Source organism: Neoarius graeffei, chromosome 27, assembly GCF_027579695.1.
Source record: "Neoarius graeffei isolate fNeoGra1 chromosome 27, fNeoGra1.pri, whole genome shotgun sequence".
NCBI classification, from domain to species: Eukaryota; Metazoa; Chordata; class Actinopteri; order Siluriformes; family Ariidae; genus Neoarius; species Neoarius graeffei.
The window spans coordinates 43,772,011-43,798,675 of NC_083595.1; the positions used below are offsets into that span (position 1 = coordinate 43,772,011).

General features: G+C 42.2%; 3 protein-coding genes across 5 annotated transcripts in view; all 3 read left to right on the forward strand.

Moving 5' to 3' along the window:
• The first annotated feature begins 2,262 nt into the window (after positions 1-2,262).
• Positions 2,263-4,062, forward strand: si:dkey-148a17.5 (uncharacterized protein LOC100535037 homolog). The gene has a single exon (XM_060912012.1). It carries the CDS (start codon positions 2,294-2,296, stop codon positions 3,320-3,322), a length of 1,029 nt encoding a protein of 342 aa, XP_060767995.1. The 5' UTR covers positions 2,263-2,293; the 3' UTR covers positions 3,323-4,062.
• A 1,700-nt stretch (positions 4,063-5,762) lies between these two features.
• Positions 5,763-7,689, forward strand: si:dkey-148a17.6 (uncharacterized protein LOC108190685 homolog). The gene has a single exon (XM_060911989.1). The coding sequence runs from the start codon at positions 5,809-5,811 to the stop codon at positions 6,886-6,888; it is 1,080 nt and encodes a 359-aa protein (XP_060767972.1). The 5' UTR covers positions 5,763-5,808; the 3' UTR covers positions 6,889-7,689.
• Positions 7,690-16,513: 8,824 nt separating this feature from the next.
• esrp2 (epithelial splicing regulatory protein 2) overlaps positions 16,514-26,665 on the forward strand; it is a 31,963-nt gene continuing 21,811 nt past the window's right edge. The window contains exons 1-3 of one of the 3 annotated variants that reach the window (XM_060911461.1): positions 16,515-16,652; positions 16,828-16,980; positions 17,543-17,674. In XM_060911461.1, coding sequence (XP_060767444.1) covers positions 16,849-16,980; positions 17,543-17,674 — 264 coding nt within the window. In that variant the 5' untranslated portion in view covers positions 16,515-16,652; positions 16,828-16,848. Of the gene's footprint in view, positions 16,981-17,542; positions 17,675-26,665 lie in introns of all 3 variants that reach the window. The other 2 variants (XM_060911463.1, XM_060911462.1) reach the window with 2 other exon arrangements.

Below are 26,665 nucleotides of genomic sequence, written 5' to 3' on the forward strand. Positions count from 1 at the left end.
TTATCCAGAGTGACATACAGCATACCCAGAGCAGCCTGGAGAGCAGTTGGGGGTTAGATGCTTTGCTCAAGGGCACTTCAACCATTCCTACTGGTCCAGGGAATCAAACCAGCAACCTTCTGGTCCCAAAGCTGCTTCTCTAACCATTAGGCCATGACTTTAGAAATAGTTAATTTTTAATAACATAAGCTGTTATAACTTCATTTTAAATTATTTTTATTAGAGTCTCAAACAGCTCTCTGTCTCTAATAACCTCTAACTGGATGCTACCGTATGTTGCAGTGCATTATAGTAACACAACAAAATCATAGCTAGTAGACTAATCCTAATATTTAAAAAAAAAATCACAAGTGCTATACCTTGTTCTGGTAAAAGTCAACTGAGTGTATTACAGTGGTTAGTTAGTGTTTCAAAATGTTCAATAAAACAAACCTGTCTGAGAGCAGAAAAACAAGGCACTTAAGAACTTTTAACATACCCTACTGTCACCCTGCGCTAAATACCATTTCTATTTTACCAGTGGTCTTATATGATCACAAAAATTATTTCATCTAACACTACAATGTGTGCGGGCGGCATAGTGGTGTAGTGGTTAGCGCTGTCGCCTCACAGCAAGAAGGTCCGGGTTCGAGCCCCGTGGCCGACGAGGGCCTTTCTGTGCGGAGTTTGCATGTTCTCCCCGTGTCCGCGTGGGTTTCCTCCGGGTGCTCCGGTTTCCCCCACAGTCCAAAGACATGCAGGTTAGGTTAACTGGTGACTCTAAATTGACCGTAGGTGTGAATGTGAGTGTGAATGGTTGTCTGTGTCTATGTGTCAGCCCTGTGATGACCTGGCGACTTGTCCAGGGTGTACCCCGCCTTTCGCCTGTAGTCAGCTGGGATAGGCTCCAGCTTGCCTGCGACCCTGTAGAAGGATAAAGCGGCTAGAGATAATGAGATGAGACTACAATGTGTGCAGTAGACGGTTAAGTCGATGTTCCCAATACTGGCCCAGGAGAACTCACTGTCATACATACTGTATTTTTGTTTTCCCTGCTTTCAACATGCCTGATTCAAATAATCAACTAATTAAAGGAGAACTGAAGGCAAATTTTTTTATTCTCAAAATTCTATTTATCTCATTTTATTAAATATAGGAATGTATTTTTGATCGCTATTTTGTCACTGCTATAGCAAGTTATGAGTGTTTGAAATATGCTCTGTAATATATCAGTCCATATGTCAAAGCGATGGCCGTAAACGAGATTCGTTGAGACCTGTGCGAGACATCGTAGGACGGAAGTAAAACGTACAGCGGAAATCAAAGTGACCAACATCTGCCAACGTTGTCAAAAGACGCGCGCAAAACAGTTTACAAAATGGCGGCACTGACACCTGGCTGACACTTCACATTTCGAAGTCTTGCATAAGTCTCGTGAAGATCACGCGGATAAGCGACGCCTGCCGTGGACCAAACGAACTAAATTCAACATGGCTAAAAACCGAATAGGCCGATAAGTATAATATTTAATTGCAATCAGTTGCCACTACGAGTCACAATATAAGGTTAGTAAAACCGAAAACGTAATTGAATAACACGTTAAGAAATAAAGCAAGTTTAAAAATGACTTCAGTTTTCCTTTAACAACCCATCCAGATTTGAAGTGGGTGTGTTAGAACAGGGAAAGACAGGGGATGCTTGACGACCAGGGTTAGGAACCTGTGCCATATGAGATGGCTATCAATATTGTATTCATTGTATTTGATTGCCACCTAGTGGCAGGCGTTTGCATGTTGAATTTGAGCTCTGTACGTTTTTCTGTGATTATCTTTCATTCATTCATTCATTCATTCATTCATTCGTTCATTCATCTTCACGAAGTGCTTTATCCAAGTCAGGGTGGCAGTGGATCCGGAGCCTATCCCTATAACACTGGACACACGACTGGAATACAACCTGGAAGAGATGGTAGTTCGTTGCAGGGCACCATACACACATTCACACACTCATTTGGAGCCGATCCACCAACTAGCATGTCTTTTGGTACCATGTCACCTGCTGTGATTGTCTATGATGCTGAATTACATTGTTTTTAAATACAATTATGAAAGATTTCCTATCCTCAAAATGTTGACAAAATATGGCTTGTCATTGCCTGACTTCTCTTTACCACTTTCGTTATACTCTTCATGTGCTTGCAATTTAGAGAAGTAAACAGGGGGAAGATTCTTGCAAAATATTAAAAGACAACCTCAGCTGTTATAGGTTAGAGGTTCAGCAGTCACGATCATTTATCTGGGAGCCAGACGCAAACATGAACAGCTCGTCTTACTTCAGCAATGACAGCACAGTCTCGGAGGATGAATGGGCCACAGTGGGGGGAACTGCGGTGTGTGTTATCCTGTCTGTGAGCTTTGCGGTGGGGACTCCTGGGAACCTGCTGGTCGTGTGGACCATCATGAGCCACGTGAAGCACCGCTCTCATACTCTGCTGCTCATCATGCACCTAGCTATTGCTGACATGCTGGTACTTGTGACCCTTCCTTTCTGGATCTACTCACTGGCTCAGTCCTGGGTTTTTGGTGAGGTTATGTGCAAGGCCATGGTGTACATCATCTATGCCTGCATGTATGCCAGCATTTTTCTGATAACGATTATGAGCGTGGAGCGCTATTTGGCTGTCAGGTACCCTTTCAAGATGCTGCACTGGAAAAACAGCAATGCTATGAATCTAATCCTGGCTGTGGGCTGGACCCTGGCACTCCTGCTAGGACTGCCAGCTATTTGGCCCCGGTCTGTTGATCAGGACATGAATGGTGTTCAGCGCTGCGTCTTCTCAGGGTACAGTTCAGTGGCTCTGGAGGTCTTTTGTATTTGTTTGGAGACATTGATTGGCTTTGTCATCCCTTTTCTCACCATGGCTGTGTGCTATGTCCAGGTGGCATCTCAACTTCGCCAGATGCACAGAAAGAATAAACAGAAAGCTGCCTTCCTCATCAGTGGAGTAGTGGTGGCCTTCGCTCTGTGCTGGCTGCCCCATCATATTATAAATGTCATTAATGCAGCACAGCTGCTTGGAGCACACTCAGAAAAACTGAAAGAAATCTCAGAAGCAACAGCGTTAATCTCTGGAGCACTGGCGTTCATTAGCAGCTCCGTGAACCCAATGCTTTATGCTTTTGCTGCCAGAAGCATCCAGGGTAGTCTGAGGAAATCAGCGATGGCCAGACTTTTCCAGGAAATTGCTTCTTATACAGTCCAATTAAGAGGGTCAGAGCAGCAAACGTCTTACTATTTGAACCAGGACAAAGTCGAAGAAATGTCTGCAGAAGATGTGTGCTGAGGTCTGCTGGGTAACGTCCGAGTTGAACTGTGTTTTTGACTGTACCACATACTGAGAACTGTCATGGCACTGCTGTTGTAATAATTGGAGTGAATACATGGAACGACGTTAGTTAATTCTTATTAGTTGTACGTTTTAATTGCTTTATGAAGCAGCATTTTTTCCCCTTCCAATCAGTAGAAGATGGCCATCCTTTTTCATTACAGTGAATCAGCACCCGAAGTCAAGACAAAGGAAGTTCTCACTTTTCTTGAGAACAAGATGCAGTAGACATAATCTCTCCAGACGAGACACAAATAGTGGTTAGGGAGATTTTACAGTTGTTCAGCCTAGACTTTCTCACACCGTAGGCCCTGTTCAACTGTGTTTTAATTTTCCCATTCATTTGGATCACATTTTCATCCTCTTGAGACGTGAACTATAATGTATATAATGTTTAATGTTCTGCGCCTTGTAATTTCTCCTCACGATTTCTGTTAATTAAAATCTGATAACTCTGCAAATTGATAAAATGTTTTATACAGGAAGAAGTGCAAATGGAGAAAGACTGAACTTTCCTCATGTGAGTTGTCAGGGGAAAAATCTGATGTCCTCACATGTGGTCAGTGGAGTCTCAGATCAGAAGATTAACCTGAAAGAGGACGTTGAATTTTGTTTCAGTTTGTTGTTGTGTGTGTTTTTTTTTTATAACGTGGGTGAATTAAGTATTTCAGGACAAAAACTGCAAAATTTTAATAAATGTAAACAGTATTTTCAAATGTAATGAGTAATTATTAACAAATGTAAACAAAACTGTGAACTTTTGAATGACTCATTTTAATTGATTAGGTCATGTTTATTTTATATTATGCAGTTAGTTGTGCCTACATAATTTAAGTCTTAATTTAAGTAAATAAAAGTATATTTCTTTTCTTAGGCAAGTTTCATTTAAACCATTGGAAATGGCAATAAGTGGCCAACAGTAGTTGGGGAAAAAAATAACCTGTGTGTGTGAGTGAGAGAGAGAGAGAGAGAGAGAGAGAGAGAGAGATATTTATTTATTATATCTACATTCACTGGATATAAGCAATCGCGCGCTCTGATTGGCTACTCTACTACTAGGCTATCAGCTCATATACTGTGATTAGAGAAAAACAAAATGGTGGAGTGTTTTGCTGAACCAACCAAAGACGAAATAAAAACTCCACTCGAAAACAAAACCCAAAAAAATACAAAAAAAGCGCAACAAAATATGGAATAAAAGTATTTGATGGTAAGAACGTATCTTTTTTAAATTTTTCAAGAATTATTATTGCAGCTTTTTTTGCAGATTGCTCCTGTCATTTCGCCGGTTTGTTTACATTCTAAGCAGAAATGATTTTGTCGGACGTTTTGTATGAAGTTTTTAATTCTCGAATTTGCAAAAAATAAAAATGTTCGGTTTCTCAAAATCCAGTGAATGTGGATAGAATAAAGCAGTTATTCCACATAATCGAGTCGTACACTCATTGCTACACGGCTCATTGGCTATCCGCTCATGTACGACTCGATTTCGTGGAATAATTGCTTTTATATATATATATATATATATATATATATATATATATATATATATATATATATATATATATATATATATATAAAGATGTGTGTATATTGTGTCTGAAATATCATGTGTGTATAATAAATATATATATATTTATACACTACCGTTCAAAAGTTTGGGGTCACCCAGACAATTTTATGTTTTCCATGAAAAGTCACACTTTTATTTCCCACCATAAGTTGTAAAACGAATAGAAAATATAGTCAAGACATTTTTCTGGCCATTTGGAGCATTTGATCGACCCCACAAATGTGATGCTCCAGAAACTCAATCTGCTCAAAGGAAGGTCAGTTTTATAGCTTCTCTAAAGAGCTAAACTGTTTTCAGCTGTGCTAACATGATTGTACAAGGGTTTTCTAATCATCCATTAGCCTTCTGAGGCAATGAGCAAACACATTGTACCATTAGAACACTGGAGTGATAGTTGCTGGAAATGGGCCTCTATACACCTATGGAGATATTGCACCAAAAACCAGACATTTGCAGCTAGAATAGTCATTTACCACATTAGCAATGTATAGAGTGGATTTCTGATTAGTTTAAAGTGCTCTTCATTGAAAAGAACAGTGCTTTTCTTTCAAAAATAAGGACATTTCAAAGTGACCCCAAACTTTTGAACGGTAGTGTATGTGTGTGTAATGTTTAATATGTTGCTGTCTTAACTGAGATGTAATCATTTTTCATTCACATACCGTATATTAAAGAGTTTAAATGGAGCTGCGTTTCTACTGGTGTTTTTTTCCCCTATCTGCCACCTCTCTCTCTCTCTCTCTCTCTCTCTCTCTTTCTCTTTCCATTTCCTGAAAGAAAATTTGCTCTCTTAAGGGGAAGTGGTGCATTCTTTAGGCAGTCTGCTCAAAAGTGTGAGTGTTTTGTGCACAGTGGAGCGTTCGCAGGAAGCATGAATGTTACTGGTGTCAGGGTTCTTGAACAGGCCCAGGAGATTGAGGTGGATCCAGGTATTGTGGGAGCCTGTGTCATCATGGCTATTTGCTTTGTGGTGGGAACTCCGGGGAACCTGTTAGTCGTGTGGACAATCATGAGGCACGTGAAGCAGCGCTCTCATACCGTGTTGCTCATCATGCACCTGGCTATTGCTGACCTGCTGGTAGTCTTCACCCTGCCTCTGTGGATCTACTCACTGGCTTGGTCCTGGGTCTTCAGTGAGGTAGTGTGCAAGGCCATGGTGTATGTCATCTATGCCTGTATGTATGCCAGCATCTTCCTGATCACCATCATGAGTGTGGAGCGTTTTCTGGTTGTCAGGTACCCCTTTTCATTGGCCACCTGGAGAAAGAAGCAGATGTTAAATAAGCTCTTGCTGGTTGTATGGGTGGTGTCCTTTCTTCTCAGCATTCCAGTAATAATCACTCAGGTCTTGGGGGAAGATAATGGACAAAAGCAGTGCCTGTACCGAGAGTATAAATCCAATACACAGGAGGCTGTGCTTTTGCTCCTGGAGTCTCTGGTGGGCTTCGTGATCCCCTTCTCCATCTTGGTGCTCTGCTACGGCTGCCTCTACAGTCGAATCACACAGATGAGCTTCAGGTCCAAGCGCAAGTCTACACTGCTGATTGCCAGCGTCGTGGTCGTATTTGCTCTCTGCTGGATCCCACACCACATCACCAACCTTCTGTCCTTGGTGTACCTTGCCCTCGAGAACTCAGAAGAGGGAAAAACGATTGAAGATGCTGTGAATGCTATGCACATGATCTCCAGCTCACTGGTCTTTGTGAGCAGCACCATCAACCCAGTGCTGTATGTTTTTGCAGCACGGAGCTTTCGGACTTCACTGAAAGACACGGGTATCCACAAGCTGTTCCGCCACCTGTCCAGCACAATGGCGGGCGAAGGCAATAGAGAACTGTCATTTGTCTCCAAAAGGCAAAGCTCTCAAACCAACACTTCTCAGTGCTGCATGGAGTCCAAAGCACAAATAGACCTACTCGTGGACATATGCAGCAATGCTGCCAATGTGTGAAGGTACAGAGTTTGACTACTGAGTATGAGCTATATCTATATGTTGATGAATTGGATTACAATTTTGGCATATGTATAAAAAATGGTACTGTGGAGAATACAAAGCCTAGTCCTCGATGATTTTAAAACGAGAGGAAAAAAAAAGACATTTTGTACAGGAATAAGTTTGAGCTGGTAAAACTGTATATCATAAGTATTAGTCATATAGTGGGATCCAGTGTCTGAGAGTGTTGTTGTTGTTGGTTTTTTTTCATTTAAACTGGAAAATAAACAAAGTTTAAGAATTTTGAAAAGTTAAAACAAAGAAAGGAAATGTTCAACATCTCGAATATTCAAGATTTTTATGACACTATTTAGGAGGAAGCAAAATTGTGATTTTGACCATGTTCACTCCTTTGTACACAAAGGTCAGATGTTCCTTGGCTCTTATCTCCTCCAAAGCGTGTGTTCAGATGGCATTCTGATGGATTTAATTTAACATCATGTTTTCCACAAAACTGTACAGTCCATGCCGACTTCAGCCAATGCTGTCATTAAAGCAAAAGGGGGAAGTATTAACTGCTCAGAAAAGCTGAAATATATATAACTATTTCAAGGATTTTCGTTCGAGTTGTTGCTAATAATTTTGTATTCAAAAATAGAAATATTTTCATGAACTCAGATTTTTGGAATCTACTGTATATTTACACCAAGTGTCTTCGGATTAGCAACATTTGTTTAAAATATTTGCTTTCTCATGTCTCTGGATGTATGCAATGTAATGTGTGTGTGTGTGTGTGTGTAAGTAAAAAAACCAACTTTTTTTTTCTTGTCATGATTTTTAAAGTATTATACGGTTCAGATTTGTTAAAACCTATTTTATATTAGTTAATTATAACCTAGCTTGTTTATATTATTTTTTAATCTGGATTGACGTTCATGAATTCTTCTGTACAACATCCTGACTATTATTTCATTCAAAGTTCAGAACAGAAAGTTTTAATAAATCAACCTTTTTAATTGAATAACTATTGATTCTTGGCTTTTTGTGACCAAAAATATCAAACTTATTTAATAAACTCATCTCATTCTCATTATCTCTAGCCGCTTCATCCTTCTACAGGGTCGCAGGCGAGCTGGAGCCTATCCCAGCTGACTACAGGCGAAAGGCGGGGTGCACCCTGGACAAGTCGCCAGGTCATCACAGGGCTGACACATAGACACACAACCATTCACACTCACATTCACACCTACGGTCAATTTAGAGTCACCAGTTAACCTAACCTGCATGTCTTTGGACTGTGGGGGAAACCGGAGCACCCGGAGGAAACCCACGCGGACACGGGGAGAACATGCAAACTCCGCACAGAAAAGCCCTCGCCGGCCACGGGGCTCGAACCCAGATCTTCTTGCTGTGAGGTGACAGCGCTAACCACTACACCACCGTGCCGCCCCCATTTAATAAACTGATTTTTCAAAATGTATATTAATAATGATGCCTGTTTTTTCTCTGAAAGTAGATGATCAGGAAGTGCTTCCTCAGCAGTTTATAAGTCAGACAGTTTGTGTACCATGTCAATGTGGCAAAACGTCTCTTTTGTATTGCAACATACCAATGCGAACGTGTGGTTGTGTGTGAGAAAAGAGGAACTGCGTACTCATTTGTGATACATTTGTATTGTTGCTGCTGAGGAAACTGAGGCTTTCTTTGCGTCAAGACAAGTCTGTTGGTGATTTAAAGGGAAAAAAAATCACCTGATTCTATATTGTGTTTAACCATCCTGTTTTCTTGCTAAGTCACAATAATTAGTCAAAGAAGCAATAAAAGGTAAAGCACATCCAAGTTACACACTCGTCCCCTTTCATGTGCTCTTAGTTTAGAAGAAGAAGCCTTTATTTGTCACATGTACACTCGAGCACAGCGAAATTCCTCCTCTGCATTTAATGTACATGCACACACAAGTGAGCAATGATCACATACACATACCCAGAGCAGTGGGCAGCTATGCTACAGCGCCCGGGCAGCAGTTGGGGATTAGGTGTCTTGCTCAAAGGCACTTTAGCCATGACACAGAGGGAAGGGAAAGTTCTGTTCATTCACTCAACTCCCTTCACGTTTTCTTACTGGTCCAAAGAATCAAACCGGCGACCCTTTGGGCCCAAGGCTGCTTCTCTAACCTGCCCGTTTGACAACAGATACACACATTTTCTTTTAACTTCTAGGATGATGATGAGGTTTAAGGCTGCATGTTTGTGGGTGTTACATGGTGAATATTTTGTCTATTTTCACAGCGGTGTTGGTGAGAGAAAAACTGGTTCACCAAATACATTTAAAGTCGTTTTAACTACATGCATTTTAATTGTTTTAGACTTTATGATGTGAATGAATTGCAATATTAAAAGCCAGTAAGAAAATTATAATGCTCGAATGAAATACATTTCTTCATTATAGTATTTTTTTCCTCACTGAGATTTTACATTTCTTACAGTAACCAAGCTCGACAGAAGCAACAGCCTTCCCCAAATTGTCTTTATCCAGGAAGGAGTTTCCCTCTGTCTTATGTTTTTTTTTCCCTTAAATTTAACCCCCCCAAGCAGTGAGACCAAATGCCAATTCCCATTAAGTACGTATGCTCACTACACAGGATATAATGTACCTAATGTATATAAAGTAGTGCCCTGTATGCCCACCATATTCAGAGAATTGATTGATTGACTGATTGATTCTTTATTGTCATTGCACATTATTATACAACGAAACACTGTTTGAGGGCTCAGATCACAGCAGCATATCAATTAAAAAAAATATATATATATCATCTCATTATCTCTAGCCGCTTTATCCTGTTCTACAGACTCGCAGGCAAGCTGGAGCCTATCCCAGCTAACTACGGGCGAAAGGCGGGGTACACCCTGGACAAGTCGCCAGGTCATCACAGGGCTGACACATAGACACAGACAACCATTCACACTCACATTTACACCTACGCTCAATTTAGAGTCACCAGTTAACCTAACCTGCATGTCTTTGGACTGTGGGGGAAACCGGAGCACCCGGAGGAAAACCACGTGGACACGGGGAGAACATGCAAACTCCGCACAGAAAGGCCCTCACCGGCCACGGGGCTCGAACCCGGACCTTCTTGCTGTGAGGTGACAGCGCTAACCACTGCACTACCGTGCCGCCCTATATATATATATATATATATAAAACCTTTTAAAAGCAGCATAATGGCATATAAGTAATTCCTGAATTACTTCAGTAAGAGCCTTTTAACAATTCATCTCATCTCATCTCATTATCTCTAGCCGCTTTATCCTGTTCTACAGGGTCACAGGCAAGCTGGAGCCTATCCCAGCTGACTACGGGCGAAAGGCGGGGTACACCCTGGACAAGTCGCCAGGTCATCACAGGGCCGACACATAGACACAGACAACCATTCACACTCACATTCACACCTACGGTCAATTTAGAGTCACCAGTTAACCTAACCTGCATGTCTTTGGACTGTGGGGGAAACCGGAGCACCCGGAGGAAACCCACGCGGACACGGGGAGAACATGCAAACTCCACACAGAAAGGCCCTCGCCGGCCACGGGGCTCGAACCCGGACCTTCTTGCTGTGAGGCGACAGCGCTAACCACTGCACCACCGTGCCGCCCTCTCTCTCTCTCTCTCTCTCTCTCTCTATATATATATATATATAAAACCTTTTAAAAGCAGCATAATGGCATATAAGTAATTCCTGAATTACTTCAGTGAGAGCCTTTTAACAATTGTTATTATAATTACTTACATGTAATATGTTAGAAATGAAACACAACAGGAAGTTTTTATTCCTCTTATTCCACAGTGATTTGCCAATGATTAACATTTTTCATTTATTAATGAACTCCATGTCACACTTTCTAAGTGTTTATACTGTGATTTTATTTAATGCTATGGAACTCCCACAAAACCTGTACATAATAATTGATAGAAATGACCTCATCTGCTTCTCCTTTCTCTTGAAGATAATGAACCAACAACAAAAAAAGCACAACTTTTTACCAAGAAAACAGAAATGACAGTTCTGAGAACTCTGCCATGGAGAAAAAACCCACACAGTTGCAAAATGATGACACCCGCGACCCCCATCATAAATGTTCAGTAAACGTCTCCTCACAGAAAGCTTGACAATGCTAATGAGTTACATGTTTTGCGAATCAATAGCATGTTTTTAATTATCTGAAGAATCCACTGTACAAGTCTCTGTGAATGAGTTGCTATGATAGATACAATAACATATTGAATGAGTGCATTAGTATAAACCTTATTTATGGGTAGAGCCAGAACTATTGTTAGAGCCATGCTGTTAGACAATTAATCAACTATTAATGTTCTGAATTGAAAAGTCAGCAGTGCTGTGGTATAACATTTTTAGTAGAAATACTTTCATTGTACTGTATATACTAAATATGTTTTTCTCACAACATGCAGCAAAGGTCATTGAACCAAAACATGTTTTAATGTTAAAATGAATAAAATAAAACATGAACTTTATAACACGTGAATGTGGAATTCTTGCCTTTGATATATAAATAGGCGGCACGGTGGTGTAGTGGTTAGCGCTGTTGCCTCACAGCAAGAAGGTCCGGGTTCGAGCCCCGTGGCCGGCGAGGGCCTTTCTGTGCGGAGTTTGCATGTTCTCCCCGTGTCCGCGTGGGTTTCCTCCGGGTGCTCCGGTTTCCCCCACAGTCCAAAGACATGCAGGTTAGGTTAACTGGTGACTCTAAATTGACCGTAGGTGTGAATGTGAGTGTGAATGGTTGTCTGTGTCTATGTGTCAGCCCTGTGATGACCTGGCGACTTGTCCAGGGTGTACCCCGCCTTTCGCCCGTAGTCAGCTGGGATAGGCTCCAGCTTGCCCGTGACCCTGTAGAACAGGATAAAGCGGCTAGAGATAATGAGATGAGATGAGATATATAAATATTATGAAAATGTAATTACAGTATAATTGAAATTGTAATAGATTTATTTGACAGCCCTGACTTCTTATAGTGATGACTTTGGCTGGTATTAATAAGAGAAGTGGTTCTCAAAATTTTTGTAGCCAGGGATGCCTTTAACTGTAAAATAAACACCTTTGTAACCACTTAATACAACTTTAGGCTAATTGCTACAAGAGCTCTATAATAACTATAATAACTTTGTTAACAGTGGGTTGCAATTTGCATAACTATACATAAATTAAATAATCACTGAGCCCCTGGATATTCTTCACAGACTCCACTTTAAAAGCCATTGAATAAGAGCATGTTGTTGGCTGAACGTTCAAAACAGAACAATCGACTGTTACTGCTCATGTACAGCTACTGCAGTGTGTTTTACATGCTCGGGATTTAATTGTTTAGAAAGCGAAACGCTAAGTCATCAAGTTCCTTGCTGTTGTCATATTTATGGTACCTGAATTTGAAAATTTCCCCCACTGATTTACACAGCAGCATTGTGTCATAACTGTACTAATTCGTGCAATGAAAAAGAAATGACAAAGGAAAACCTAAGCAAGTCTCGTATCTAATTACTGACGAGCAGAGTCTTTCCTGGGTCATGACACGCTTTTAATTCCAGACAACAAGAGTGCTTATTAAGCAAACGGCTGAGAAATAAACAGAATTTGCTGAGGAAGTGAATGAACAATCTGTGTGAAAGTCTAAAGGAGCCTTTATATATGGGACAGCAGCATGGAGAAGGATTTTCAGGCAATCACAAAGAAGAAACTGTAGATGTATTCTGGAAGAGATTCTAATGGTGGTGAAGTCGTGGTGTTGAATAAGAGATGTTTACATCTGGGTCTTACGCTGTCTTTTCTCTGTGGAAAAAAATTATAATCTAATGACTATAGTGCATGTTCATCCTTTTAACATTTTCTTAAAAAAGACATGAAAAGAGGGTGGCACGGTGGTGTAGTGGTTAGCGCTGTCGCCTCACAGCAAGAAAGTCCGGGTTCGAGCCCCGGGGCCGGCGAGGGCCTTTCTGTGCGGAGTTTGCATGTTCTCCCCGTGTCCGCGTGGGTTTCCTCCGGGTGCTCCGGTTTCCCCCACAGTCCAAAGACATGCAGGTTAGGTTAACTGGTGACTCTAAATTGACCGTAGGTGTGAATGTGAGTGTGAATGGTTGTCTGTGTCTATGTCTCAGCCCTGTGATGACCTGGCGACTTGTCCAGGGTGTACCCCGCCTTTCGCCCGTAGTCAGCTGGGATAGGCTCCAGCTTGCCTGCGACCCTGTAGAACAGGATAAAGCGGCTAGAGATAATGAGATGAGATATATACAGTGCCCTCCACATTTATTGGCACCCCTCGTTAAGATATGTTCTTAGGCTTCTAATAAATTAAATTTTTTTTAAATAATATAGGACAACAATGCAAAAAAAGAGAAAAATCCAACCTTTAATTCAAGTGCCTTTATTCAGTGGGAAAAAAATCCCACATTAAGAAATAATTATTTTACATGAAATGCCACAATTATTGGCACCCCTGATGTTAATACTTTGTACAACCCCCTTTTGCCAACAAGACAGCACTTAATATTCTCCTCTAACATTTCACAAGATGGGAGAATACAGAGAGAGGGATACTCGACCATTCCTCTTTGCACAACTGCTCCCCGGGCGCTGTTAGCATGGCTGCCCACTGCTTTGGGTATGTGTGTGTGTGCTCATTGCTCACGTGTGTGTGCATGTGTGTGTTCACTCCTTCAGATGGGTTAAATGCAGAGAGGAATTTCACAAGTGTGTGATGAATAAAGTTGTGCTTTCAATCTCTCTAAATCATCCAGAGTCCTGGGTCCTCTCCTATGCACTCTCCTCTTCAGCTCACCCCACAGGTTTTCAATTGGGTTGAGGTCTGGAGACTGAGATGGCCATGGGAGGAGCTTGATTTTGTGTCTGGTGAACCATTTTTGTGTAGATTTGGCCACATGTTTAGGGTCATTATCTTGCTGAAAGACCCAGTGACGACCCATCTTCAGCTTTCAGGCAGAGGCCACCAGATTTTGATTTAAAATGTCCTTGTATTTCAAAGAGTTCATGATGTCAGGCACCCTAGCAAGGTTCCCGGGGCCTTTGGAAGAGAAACAGGCCCACAGCATCACCGATCCTCCCCCATACTTCACAGTGGGCATGAGGTGCTTTTCCACATACTCATCTTTTGTGATGTATTAGAGTGTTTGTTGCCAAAAAGCTCTATCTTGGTCTCATCTGACCAAAGCACACGGTCCCAGTTGAAGTCCCAGTACCGCTTCGTGAACTCCAGATGTTTACGTTTATGCTTGTAAGTGAGAAAAGGCTTTTTCCGTGCATGCCTCCCAAACAGCTTGTTGGCATGTAGATAGCGCCTGATGGTTGTTATGGAGACTTTGTGACCCCAAGATGCTACTCTTTGATGCAATTCTCCAACAGTGAGCTTTGGAGAACTTTGGAGAACATCCTCCTCACTGTGCGTGGTGGCAGGATAAACTTGCATCCTCGTCCAGGCTTGTTTGCCACTGTTCCAGTTGCTTTAAACTTCTTGATGATTCCTCTGACGGTAGATATGGGCAGGTGTAGGCGAGTGGCTATTTTCTTGTTGCCATTGCCTGACTTATGAAGGTCGACACACATCTGCCTTACTTGAATGGTGTGTTCTCGTGTCTTTCCCATGTTGAAGAGTGGATAAGAGAAATAGGCCTCTGTGTCACATCATATTTATACCCCAGGGAAACAGGATGTGATGAATTACTAATTAAAGATTCCTAGATACTCTGATCAACTTTATAAACTACAGTAGAAATGACTGACAGAAATGCTTCAATTACATTTATTTTCTGGGAATTGTTATGGGTGCCAATAATTGTGGAACAGGTGATTTTATAAAAAATTTTTTTTTTAATTCACTTGAGTTAAAAGGTTACATTTTTCTACAATTTTCAGTGTGAGATTATGCTTCTGCAATAAAAAATTGAATTTATTTTAAGGCTTTTAACACATCTCAACCAGGGGTGCCAATAATTGTGGAGGGTGTTGTGTGTGTGTGTGTATATATATAAAACCGTGAATGTAAGTTTCTTTGAGCTAAAGTGGGATAAAACATTTCCATATTCAATTGTCGAGAGAGAGAGGGAGGGAGAGAGAGGAAGAGGGAGGGAGGAAGAGGGAGAGAGAGGGAGGGAGGGGGAGGGAGAGAGAGAGGGAGGGAGGGGGAGAGAGAGGGAGGGGAGGAGAGAGAGGGAGGGAGGGAGGGAGGGAGAGAGTGGGGGAGGGAGGGGAAGAGAGGGATGGAGGGAGAGAGAGAGAGCGAGGGAAGGGGGAGGGAGAGAGAGGGGAGGGGGTAGGGGGAGAGAGAGCGAGGGTGAAGGGGGAGAGAGTGAGGGTGAAGGGGAGAGAGAGCGGGGTGGAAGGAGAGAGAGAGAGAGAGAGCGAGGGAGGGGAGGAGAGAGAGAGGTGGAGGGGGAAGGGGAGGGAGAGAGAGCGAGGGAAGGGGGAGAGAGAGCAGGGGAAGGGGAGGGAGAGAGAGAGGTGGAGGGGGAAGGGGAGGGAGAGAGAGCGAGGGAAGGGGGAGAGAGAGCAAGGGAGGGGGAGAGAGAGAGTGAGGGAGAGGGAGGGGAGGAGAGAGAGAAGGAGAGGGGAGAGAGAGGAGAGAGAGAGGGGGGGAGGGAGGGAGAGAGAGGAGAGGGGAGGGAGAGCGAGGGGGAAGGGGAGAGAGCGAGGGAGGGAGAGAGGGGAGGAGGGGGGAGGGAGAGCGAGGGGGAAGGGGGAGAGAGCAGGGTGGAAGGAGAGAGAGAGCGAGGGAGGGGAGGAGAGAGAGAGGTGGAGGGGGAAGGGGAGGGAGAGAGAGCGAGGGAAGGGGGAGAGAGCGAGTGAGGGAGAGGGAGGGGAGGAGAGAGAGGGGAGGGGGAAGGGGAGGGAGAGAGAAGGAGAGGAGAGAGAGAGGGGAGGGAGAGCGAGGGAGAGAGAGGAGAGGGGAGGGAGAGCGAGGGGGGAGGGAGGGGGAGAGAGCGAGGGAGGGGGAGAGAGAGAGCGAGGGGTGGAAGGAGAGAGAGAGAGCGAGGGAGGGGGAGAGAGAGCGGGGTGGAAGGGGAGAGAGAGTGAGGGAGGGGGAGGGAGAGAGAGGGGGGAGGGGAGGGAGAGCGGGATGGAGGGGGAAGGAGAGAGAGAGAGAGAGAGAGAGGGGAGGGGGAAGGGGAGGGAGAGAGAGAGAAGGAGAGGGAAGAGAGAGGAGAGAGAGGGGAAAGAGAGAGGAGAGCGAGAGAGAGGGGGAGGGAGGGAGAGAGAGAGGGAGGGGTGGGAATGTTTACTGGTTGAATCCCAATTATCCTCACTGTTTGACAAATAGTGCACTAGATAGTGTACAGGTAGTTAATAATTCACCCGGAGCGAGCGCACACACACACACTCTCACACACAGTCACTACAAAGGCAAGCAGGACTTGGCGACTATCAAGGTGAGCTGACGCCGGAAAATGGTTTCTTATCTGCGACCACTTCCTCCGTTCATAACAGACCAATCATATTGGGTTACATAAGGTGTTATGCCTTTCGGCTCCGCCCTCACCTTTCGGAACCAGCCAATCAGAGCTCTCTTCTGGGAGATTGACTTCGAGTGAGAAGGCCGAGCCAAAGGCAGGTAACTAAAAAAAAAGGAAAAAGAAGGTGTAGTGAGAAAAGGCTGGAGGGCTTGTTATGGGGTTAGCGTGAGAGAAACTAAACATTCTGTCCACCCTTCTTTACCAGTCAAACCAGTAACTCTGGATAGAGCACACTCGAGCAGGTAGAGTTCTGGGCCGCACTTTCTGTCGCGTTTTCATCTTCTTTCCCCACTTCGTCTGTACCATTATTGAATTTCCAGCTCTTTTGTTTGCTTCTCTTTATCACTCGGAGAAAGGTGAACTCTCGTGTTACTTTTTTTTTGTTTGTTTTTATTTGATCTTTGCTCTTAATTGTAGTTTTTACCCTTGTGGTCCCTGATGGCTTCGCACAGTGATACTCTGGTGGTGTTCTTTGGGGCAACAGCTGGTGCAAATGGGGGTAAACTGGGGTCGGATGAGAGGGAAATAATTCTGTTGGTGTGGCAAATTGTGGATCTACATGAGAAAAAGGTATGCACCTTTCCACTCGTTCTATGGTTCTTTTTCTCCCTTAACTTCTTTACCCACCCAGCCTGTAGCTCCTGTTTTTATTCTTGAGTTTAAAGCCATTCCACCTTGACAGCTGACATGTCAAAAGAGGTACGCTTTCTGCTCTTATAGACTATACTGGTGTCAACCTGTTAACATATATGCACACAAGTACATTTAGCTTTCCTAAGCCTGTATTAGAGATTTCCTGGACTGAAATGTTTTCATAAAGCAGGAGAAAGCGTGCCTTTTGTGGTCGCATGTCAGCACCATAAGGTCAGTCACCTCACCCTGAGGCTCAGATATAGAGCTCTCACTGCTTTGCAGCTCTATCTATTAGACTACTGTACACACCTTTTACAAAACTACAGTTTTTCAGACTCCAGAGCCTTATTCTTTCAAATGAATATAGCCAGTATGGATGGTGTATGCCATATTTATGGCCACATTAGTGCTCTCTGTGGAAGACTATCTCGCTGCACTCATCTTCATAACACAAACAAACATGCTGTGAAAAAGCTGTTTTTTTTTTTTACCCCCTAAGCAGGTGGGAAAACTTCAGCAGCGCCTGATTAAACCAGACACTTTGGAATTAACAGATCAGTGTAAAGAAGAGACTGGATTGAGTGTGGACGAGCTTTGTAAAGCAGATCCTCTGGACACGGTTCTTCAGCAGGTGAACAGCATTTCCAACTAATTGCTTGCTCTTTACGCATGCGCTTTGCAGATCATCTCCAGTTCATGAATTCATCTCTCTCTGTCAGCTTAAAACCAGGACCAGTCATTTTTCAGAAGCTAAAATGTCAGCCTAATTCTGTAAAGTGGATTTCAGATGACCTTTTTTGTATATATATTTAAAAAAAAAAAAAGGCAAACCTTAGAACCAAACCTGATTTTTCTGACTTGCTGGATGTTTTCCTTCCCATTAAGGTGTATATGCGTGTGCGCATTTCTCTTTTGCATGCCCATAAAGTTAAGTCTTTTCATACATCATATCATGCTGAAGGCGTTTTTTTTCTGACAAGATAATTTATAATCTGCTGCCTGTTGTCACTTGATGCTGGAAGCATTTTCTGCTAAGATCCAAGTAACTAAGACAAACTAGCCCAAAATGCTTACAGTATTGTTTCACAAAGACCGATAAATAACTTGCACTAGGATAGTTTGATAAAATGGGACAAATCATCGGAACACCAGCTTCAGAACCAGGCCAGAATGTCTGCTGAAGTCCAAGAAGGGGATTTCAGATGACATTTTAAAAGGTACACTTGAGAAACAAATCTGAGGCTTAAAAAAAACCCCCCAAAACACAACAAAACGCTGTTGTCGCCCGAAGAGAAGTGTCGAGGAAAGTTCTGGGATTTGTCTTCTGCATTGTGGATGTATGATGATCAGCTGAGTATATTCTTATTTATGGCTATTTTTTCTAAAAAGCGACCGAAACTCCATAAAATAATCCATAACATCACCTTCAGGGCGGCACGGTGGTGTAGTGGTTAGTGCTGTCGCCTCACAGCAAGAAGGTCCGGGTTCGAGCCCCGTGGCCGGCGAGGGCCTTTCTGTGCGGAGTTTGCATGTTCTCCCCGTGTCCGCGTGGGTTTCCTCCGGGTGCTCCGGTTTCCCCCACAGTCCAAAGACATGCAGGTTAGGTTAACTGGTGACTCTAAATTGACCGTAGGTGTGAATGTGAGTGTGAATGGTTGTGTCTCTATGTGTCAGCCCTGTGATGACCTGGCAACCCCACCTTTCGCCCATAGTCAGCTGGGATAGGCTCCAGCTTGCCTGTGACCCTGTAGAAGGATAAAGCGGCTAGAGATAATGAGATGAGACGAGACATCACCTTCGTTAAACCTCTTTGATAATATCTAGGGCTGTTGATTGTTATATTGGCCTATGCACTAGGGTTGCCATATTTAAATGAGCTTTGTCAATAAATAGTCAAGATGATCCAAGCCAGTGTCCTTTATTCACCATTAAGTTAATCATTGAGCTTTAATATCACAATGTGTATTGCAATTAAAAGGTAAAGCAGGGTTAAATGTAAAGCATGTCTATACTTGGCCTCTAATCTCCTCCCAGAATGCACAAACTTGCCTGGCTCTAAACCTGTTCTACACGTTAACCAATTCTGACATTTGTACACGCTCTCATCATCGTCGTCATTGCCAAACCCAGTCCGAGCTTGAGTTAAACTATGTTTGGTTGACTTGGTCAGAATTGCAGCAGTAGGGTGGCTGGTTCACGTCTGCGCACTCACACCTACGGTCAATTTAGAGCCACCAATTAGTATAACCTGTATGTCTTTGGACTGTGGAGGAAACCGGAGCACCCGGAGGAAACCACACAGACACGGAGAGGCCCCTGTTGGCCACTGGGTTCGAACCCGGAACCTTCTTGCTGTGAGGTGACCGTGCTCACCGCTAACACTACCGTGCCATGGAGTACCGTTAAACCAAGTTCATCCTATTTCACATGGAAGTATGATATGGAAAAAATGTGTACAATTACATTATTTAAAATTGTGATGGAACTTTTTATTTTGTAAGTGAACTATCTGGCTACCAGTTTATTTAGTTGGAAGTTGTTTTATGCTGGGATTAGACTACATTAATTTAGCCTGGTTTTGACACTATCGTTGTGCCCAACGAATCTGTATGAGGAACGGACTTTGTCACGCTATCAAAGAATGGCTGGAACATCCTGCGACACCCTGACGAAAAGTCTAGCATGTCAGGGTGGTTTTTTTTTTTTTCTGGGGGGGGTTGCCTAGCTTGACCACTCCTTTGACATGTTCCTTGATGGCTATGATTGGTAACTTCTTAACCTGTCTCCCCAGTGACACAAGGACATGAACAATGATTGCTCGGGCTCAGACTTGTAGTGCTGTCAGTCTCCTGACCAAGTCACAGCAAGAAATTATTCAAGAGAGCTTTGTCAGTACGTCCAAGTATACAGTGCGTTGAAATACCTTTCCCCTCAGGCTCCCTATGGTGCATTTATACAGAAGTAGATGCACCATGCAAATATGGTACAAGGATTGCCTCATCTGACATGGTGACCATTGTGATGGACAAAAATATCTTGTAGTCTGATCCTGTCATTAGATTAGGACCGATTTTGATATGTCTTGCAAACTCATGGTTGTTTTGGTGATGCAAAACGGTGAGTTGCTGTTTATACTCGGTTCTCCATCTAAAATAAGCTGTATTGTGTTCTGCAGTCGTTGCATTCACGTAGTCTGCAGTTTTATCTGAATGGTTTGTATGTGGGTGAACTTGGACAGTTGGGCAGGGAGGCTCTTGACTGCAGTGGAAAGCTGCAGGCCTGGTCATGTTTTCTCCCAGCAAGCTCCACTGACACCTGTAAGACGGAATGTTTACTTGGGAACGCGCCTCCCTGGCTGCTGTAAATGTCACTGACTTGGGGGATGGACGAACAGGTCAGAGAGAGAGAGAGAGAGAGAGAGACTTGGAGTTCTTGTCCCAAAGCATACTTGTTTTAAAAACCAGGAACTCGACAGTTTCTAGTGTGTGGCGTGTACAGGTATGTTTTGACAAAAGCCATATGTTGCCAAACGTGTTTCTCAACCTGCCTGCAAGAAGAATTTGTTTGCAGTCAGTTGATCTGTCCCCACCCCTTACTATTTCATAACTGAAACCAGTCATTACTAGTCCTACAAACTGATATATAGAGCAATCTGGACTGGATTATAGGCGTTCTTTTTAACTGAAGTGGAAGACTGTTTGTTTGTTAGTATAGCGTACAATGATTTAAGAAATGTGGCGACAAAGCTCCGTTTTTCTCAGACTGAACGGTGTTTTATTTACCAACAGATCTGTTAAAAAGCAGCAGAGTGTCTCATATCCCTGAGTGCCCCACACACACACACACACACGTGCGCGGTACATCCCTTGACTCACTCGAACCATGTTTATACACAGATTTAACATTGCATTTGTGAAATGTTCTTTTCTGTATGTTTTGTGACACACGTTAGTTTTCATTCAGCCACGCTTTTAATATCTGACTTCAAAATGCAGTTTTGTCACCAGAAGGCCCTGTAAAGATTAACCAGTAAAATCAATTTCTTCTTGCATACCTTACTGAAGGGAAATACTTCCCGTACTAATGCACTGCTTTGGTTGTGTGTCTCCAAATAGACTTCTAGTCCTGTCTCATGACTTAAAATCAAGCTTCGTCTGGGACTCTTTAGGCTTTACTCTTTGAACTATTGATCGGCGAGCTTTTTAGTAGCAGTAATACTGGCTTTGTCTACTTTACACACCTCATTTGTATAGGGCCTTTATTTCAGGGGTGAATGACTTGAGTGCAGTTGTTTGTTAATTAAACAACAACAAAAAAAACCCACACAGCTAATCTTTTTTTTATTTTTATTATTATTTTTTTTTTTATTCTTACCTAAAACTAAATTTTGGGAGAATAAAAACATTTGAAGAGAATTTTTGTTCTTCAGACAGGGAGTGATCTGAGGTGCAACAATTATTTTTTTTTAAATAAATAGGTGTTAATTATGTATGAAATTATTAAATAACTCTAAGATGCTGATCATAATGGTCGTGGTGATGATTTCAAATATGTTTAAAAAGGCTGGTTCATAGTAGACGGCTGTCTTTTTTTTTTTTTTTTTCTTTAAAATGGCTTAATCGTTTCCATCACGTTTCGGTAATTAAACAGCATAACGTCAGCCAGTCATACGTCCTTCAGCTGCCCTCGGCTCACTTTACAAACATGTTAAATACTCAGGTGTATGTTAATAACCTGCTACTGTAGGTCGGCCTGAGCGCTCGCTCCTCTGCACGCTTCTCTTGTTCAGGTCCAGGTTCGGGTTCAGTACAGAGACGGTGTGTTATGCCTGTGGGTGTTTTTGTGCCTGACTGACTCTGCACCTGCCTTTTGACGCTGCCTCTATTGGTGTGAGCTGCTGCCGCATGCGTGCATTCATTAATTTTTGCGCCCCCCCCCCCCCCCCCCCCCCCTTTTTTTTTTTTTAAATTTAAAGGCAGGTTTTTCAGGGGGAGAGGAGAATATAGAGGGTGAGGAAGAGGTGAGCTGTTGGGTTTGGGCTGGTAGTAGCATGTCTGATCTTGTAATAGGGCAGGGCACTACTCCCAGGGTCTTTAGTGCCACCCTGATTTATTATCATGTCTTCTGGAAAAGATATCAATGCAAATGTTTCTTCTTTTTTTTTTTTTTTTCTCTTATGAAGGAAAACAAGCTGAATAAGTGACGCTATTTCTAAAAAGTCCCTTGGCTTCAAAAGGGATTTTGTGAATAAATGCACTTAATTTAAATTGAATTGTGTTTAATTTGCTCTTAGATCAGCAGACTTTTCTACAGGGAACAGAGGAGTCACTGATAAACACTTAAGAAGTTAAATAGACTTTAATGTGTTTGATGAATTAGAACTGAATATAGCGATAAGATGGGCGTGTGTGGGTGGGTTACTGTTGCTTTCAACTCCTTCACCTGTATTTGACCTTCCCATTGCTTTATTCTCCTTTCCTGAGTGACATTTGTACATGCACTAAATGTTAAATAAGGGCTAAAGATCAATTCAGGTCCCTCGGTCTAACTGATGGCATGGCTGCTTCGGATATTGTGAAAATGCCATCCTGTCCATCTCAACTCCAAAGTCCTCTAGGTGCCCAGGTTCTTTTCACCAAAATTAAAAGTAGGATAAATTGTTGTCAGAAATGCACTTTGCATACATGTCAAACTTTTGGTCAATCAAACCTGTATAACCAACCTCCAAAATCCATATTTCCCTTATAAAATCCTTATAAGATGCAAATTTAAAATAATTTACCTAAAATTTGAATGATAATAACACTGATGTATCCCAGTTACTTTTTATTCAATATTAATAACAATAAACCTTCAGAATTAATACAAAGCTCCAACGTTCGACAAAAACACGAAGTGTCACTCTTGTCACAGCAAGTGTCTGTGTTGATCTTGCCGGAGTGCCCATTCAGAATCTTTTCAGTCGCTGTTGAAAGTCGCTCAGGTGGAAATGCGCATTTCAAACAAAATGTTACTTCCCGGTTGGCGGGATTCTCGCAATGTGGTGTGCGCATGATCAGAAGCGGAACGAAGTTTCGCTACCACAAGATAACGCGTGATTTCATAACTCTTTACTGGCTGTCTGTGCTTTCTGTGGTGTACAGTACGTTTGTAAATGTTATGCGCTCTTTTATCATCGTGGGAATTGATTATAGCTCTAAATAAATATTGAAGGTTTTTTTTAAAGAATCCGTATAACTTTATTTGTACGCCCGTATACTACGTTTATTGAATCAAATCCGTATAAAATACGGACATTCCGTATAGGTTGACATGTATGACTTTGAATTTAAGTTGAATATATATTGTGTTGCGTTAAGGAGTCGTGTGATGGTTAAACATCACTGCTTTTGGCTTTTTGTTGCTCAGCTCCAGCTGTGTTTTTGCCACCTCTTGCTTATTGTTTTGGCTTGGAGGTAAGACCAGGGTGTGGCACTTATTTCTCCCAAACCTTTTTGCGGGGCAGGAGTTAATCCGGGTGCTGAATTGTGCAAGGTGGGGCCTGGTGGCTGCAAGTAAACACACGGAAGCAGTGTCGGCTCAAGCTGCTGTTTTCTGTTCTTATAAAAGAAGCTCTGTACTGGAAGACCTTTGCTTAAACTCTTTGACATCTTCGTAGTCTGCTCTTGCAGTGTTGTCAGTCATATGGAGAATAGAACTAGTTTTAAGTCTAAGTGGATGGATATGCTCTCATCTCAGGCTGCAGTTAAACTGATGTTTTTGTTTTCTGATTATTGTGCTAAGATTTGGATTCGGTATCTTTGGAACATGAAACCAGATGTCTGTCTGGGATCATATTGTGTTATTAACCACACCATTTTGTATAGTATCTTGTCTGAACTTGCCAATTTGATCATTCTTTAGAAAATTGTAGAAATTGGATTCGATTGCTTAGGCAGCAGGCTGAAACACACCCTTGGGCATGGACGTGTTGTGAACTGCCACTGTTTGTCAGATTAGTGCTCCGCCCCTGAAGGAACTCTCCACCCTGTCTATGTCGTCATGTTTTCAAGCTCTGACACATGTAATCTGTAAAATGTTGATTACCTGGAGTAGGAGCAAAACATGTAAGGTGGTTAAATTCAGTCTTGGGTTTTAAATCGCTCTAAAATGACGAGCTTTAAGTGCTTATGGGCCAGCGCACTTCTTACTCATCATGATGATTTTAACTGATGTTAGCAGTTTAAATGTGTTGGTGTGTGTGTGACTCATATCCAGCACTGCCATGTCAGTACTCTTTACTGGTTCATCAGAAAGGGTTGAGTAAAGGGTCAGGTGTTTGGTAAGAGTCCTTTAAAATAGGATATTAAATATGGTTGTGAGTATATCGAAGCAGAAATCCAGTCAAGCGTCAGTTTCACTGGGTGGTTCAGACCTCAGACGTGGTATTGGTTATTGTCATTGGGGCGGGAACTCTTGTGCAGAACATTGTGTACTAATAGGGAACTATTAGATAAAGGCACTGTTGCTAGCATATCATTTAATGGAGTCGAATACCAAAAAAGCCTCCCCAAATTGTGACCCGAATTTTAGTTCCGTCTCCGTTATATATAATTTAATAAAAGGTTTAGATGTTTTGAGCCTGGTAAGAACCACGTTATAATCGAACGTACTATTCACAAAGGCTTGAGGGTTTTTCTTGACGTGTTCTCCCCAATACCAAAAATACAATCTACTGTTTTACTTCTTGAACAATGCAGTTTACCTTGACATTTCTTTTTGAAAACTTTGCTAATGTTAAAACAAATGAGAACCTACAATACGTGTTTCTGCAGTCACAAAAACACGTCTTCCCCATCTCCTGACCTTCAGTCCCTGACTGCTACGCTGGAATGTTCAGTCTGTTTAAAAACATTGCATGTGACTAAGTAATGTTTGGTAATATTTAATGCAAACGTTATCTGATTTTGGCAACGATATTTGCTTCCTGCTGCACTGAAGACTTCGTGCCAAAATGTTTATATACATGGACCATGTGTAGGCATTTTACAGCTAAAAGTTGGTTTTTCCTCCAGCATGCCGTACTGAGGTGTCGGGTCAGAGTGTAAATAGATAGTGGATATTGATTGGCCAGAGCTGTCCATGTTGATCAGTCCTGTGCTTCTCCTGGAGGAGGAGGGTGATTTTGGCTGGCAGGTAAAACCTTAAAACTGAGATGTTTGGAGATGGCTTTAAAAAAAAAAATTGTTTAATGCTTAAATTAAGGCCCCCAGAGAGATGCATAAAGTTTACGCAGTTTAATTGTGAAAAAAAGACCAGAAGATCTACATTCACTATAGTTATTTATATATATATATATATATATATATATATATATATATATATATATATATATATATATATATATATAATTTTAGATCCAATGATTAATTATGGATGTTTTCATAACTCTACCTTATTTGGTTAGTAATAGCCCTCTAGCAGTTAATCGTGTGTGTGGAGTGAAAATCTGACGTGCTTCGACATGTTCATTCGATTTCTCACACAGATCCTTTAGTTTTCTCTTGGATGCGACCATTGGCATATCATGTATGATATGCTGCAGTTATTTAAAAAAAAATAGGGATGCATCATTAAAGATGGCTTTTCCACACACAGAAGTACGGTACATCTTTGTCCATGTAGTTGTGCATGGATATCAGTACCAGCCAAAAGTTTGGGGATGACTTCTAATTCCATGGCTTTATTTTATTAATTAAGACACTTCATGTCTTAAAGTAACGATGGATGTCGTTTCTCTTTACCGAGTTGAACGATACTTGATACAAAATGATTTACTACAGTTGTGGAATAGTGCTATTTACTGTGTTTTTTTTTTTTTTTTTTTTAAATAATGTACTGTTTGGGCGGCACGGTGGTGTAGTGGTTAGTGCGGTCGCCTCACAGCAAGAAGGTCCAGGTTCGAGCCCCGTGGCCGGCGAGGGCCTTTCTGTGCGGAGTTTGCATGTTCTCCCCGTGTCCGCGTGGGTTTCCTCCGGGTGCTCCGGTTTCCCCCACAGTCCAAAGACATGCAGGTTAGGTTAACTGGTGACTCTAAATTGACCGTAGGTGTGAATGTGAGTGTGAATGGTTGTCTGTGTCTATGTGTCAGCCCTGTGATGACCTGGCGACTTGTCCAGGGTGTACCCCGCCTCTCGCCCGTAGTCAGCTGGGATAGGCTCCAGCTTGCCTGCGACCCTGTAGAACAGGATAAAGCGGCTAGAGATAATGAGATGAGATGAGAATGTACTGTTTGATCTCAAACACATTAAGAAGGGAAGAAATGCCACTCATTACCTTTTTACAAGGCACACCTGCTAATTGAAAAGCATTCCAGGTGACTACCTCATGAAACATTTGACAGGTATTTTATAGTTGAATAGGATCTCAAATGATGTTATTGTGTTTGCTATTTATCCTAACTACATGGGGGATCTTGAATATAATGCAGTATTTGGGACTTGGGCACCGGGTAAAATGGGAAGAATAGTAATGACTTAATTTTAGTGTTTTACAAATTTGAGCTAAACAACTAACATTTAAGCTTTACAAAATTGATTCAAAAATTTTTTTTTTGTCAACATGAGTGTTTTAAGTATGTACA

Excerpts from the sequence above, each read along its gene's own strand:
- si:dkey-148a17.5 (XM_060912012.1), top strand. The coding sequence starts at position 2,294 with ATGAACAGCTCGTCTTACTTCAGCAATGACAGCACAGTCTCGGAGGAT.
- si:dkey-148a17.6 (XM_060911989.1), top strand. The coding sequence starts at position 5,809 with ATGAATGTTACTGGTGTCAGGGTTCTTGAACAGGCCCAGGAGATTGAG.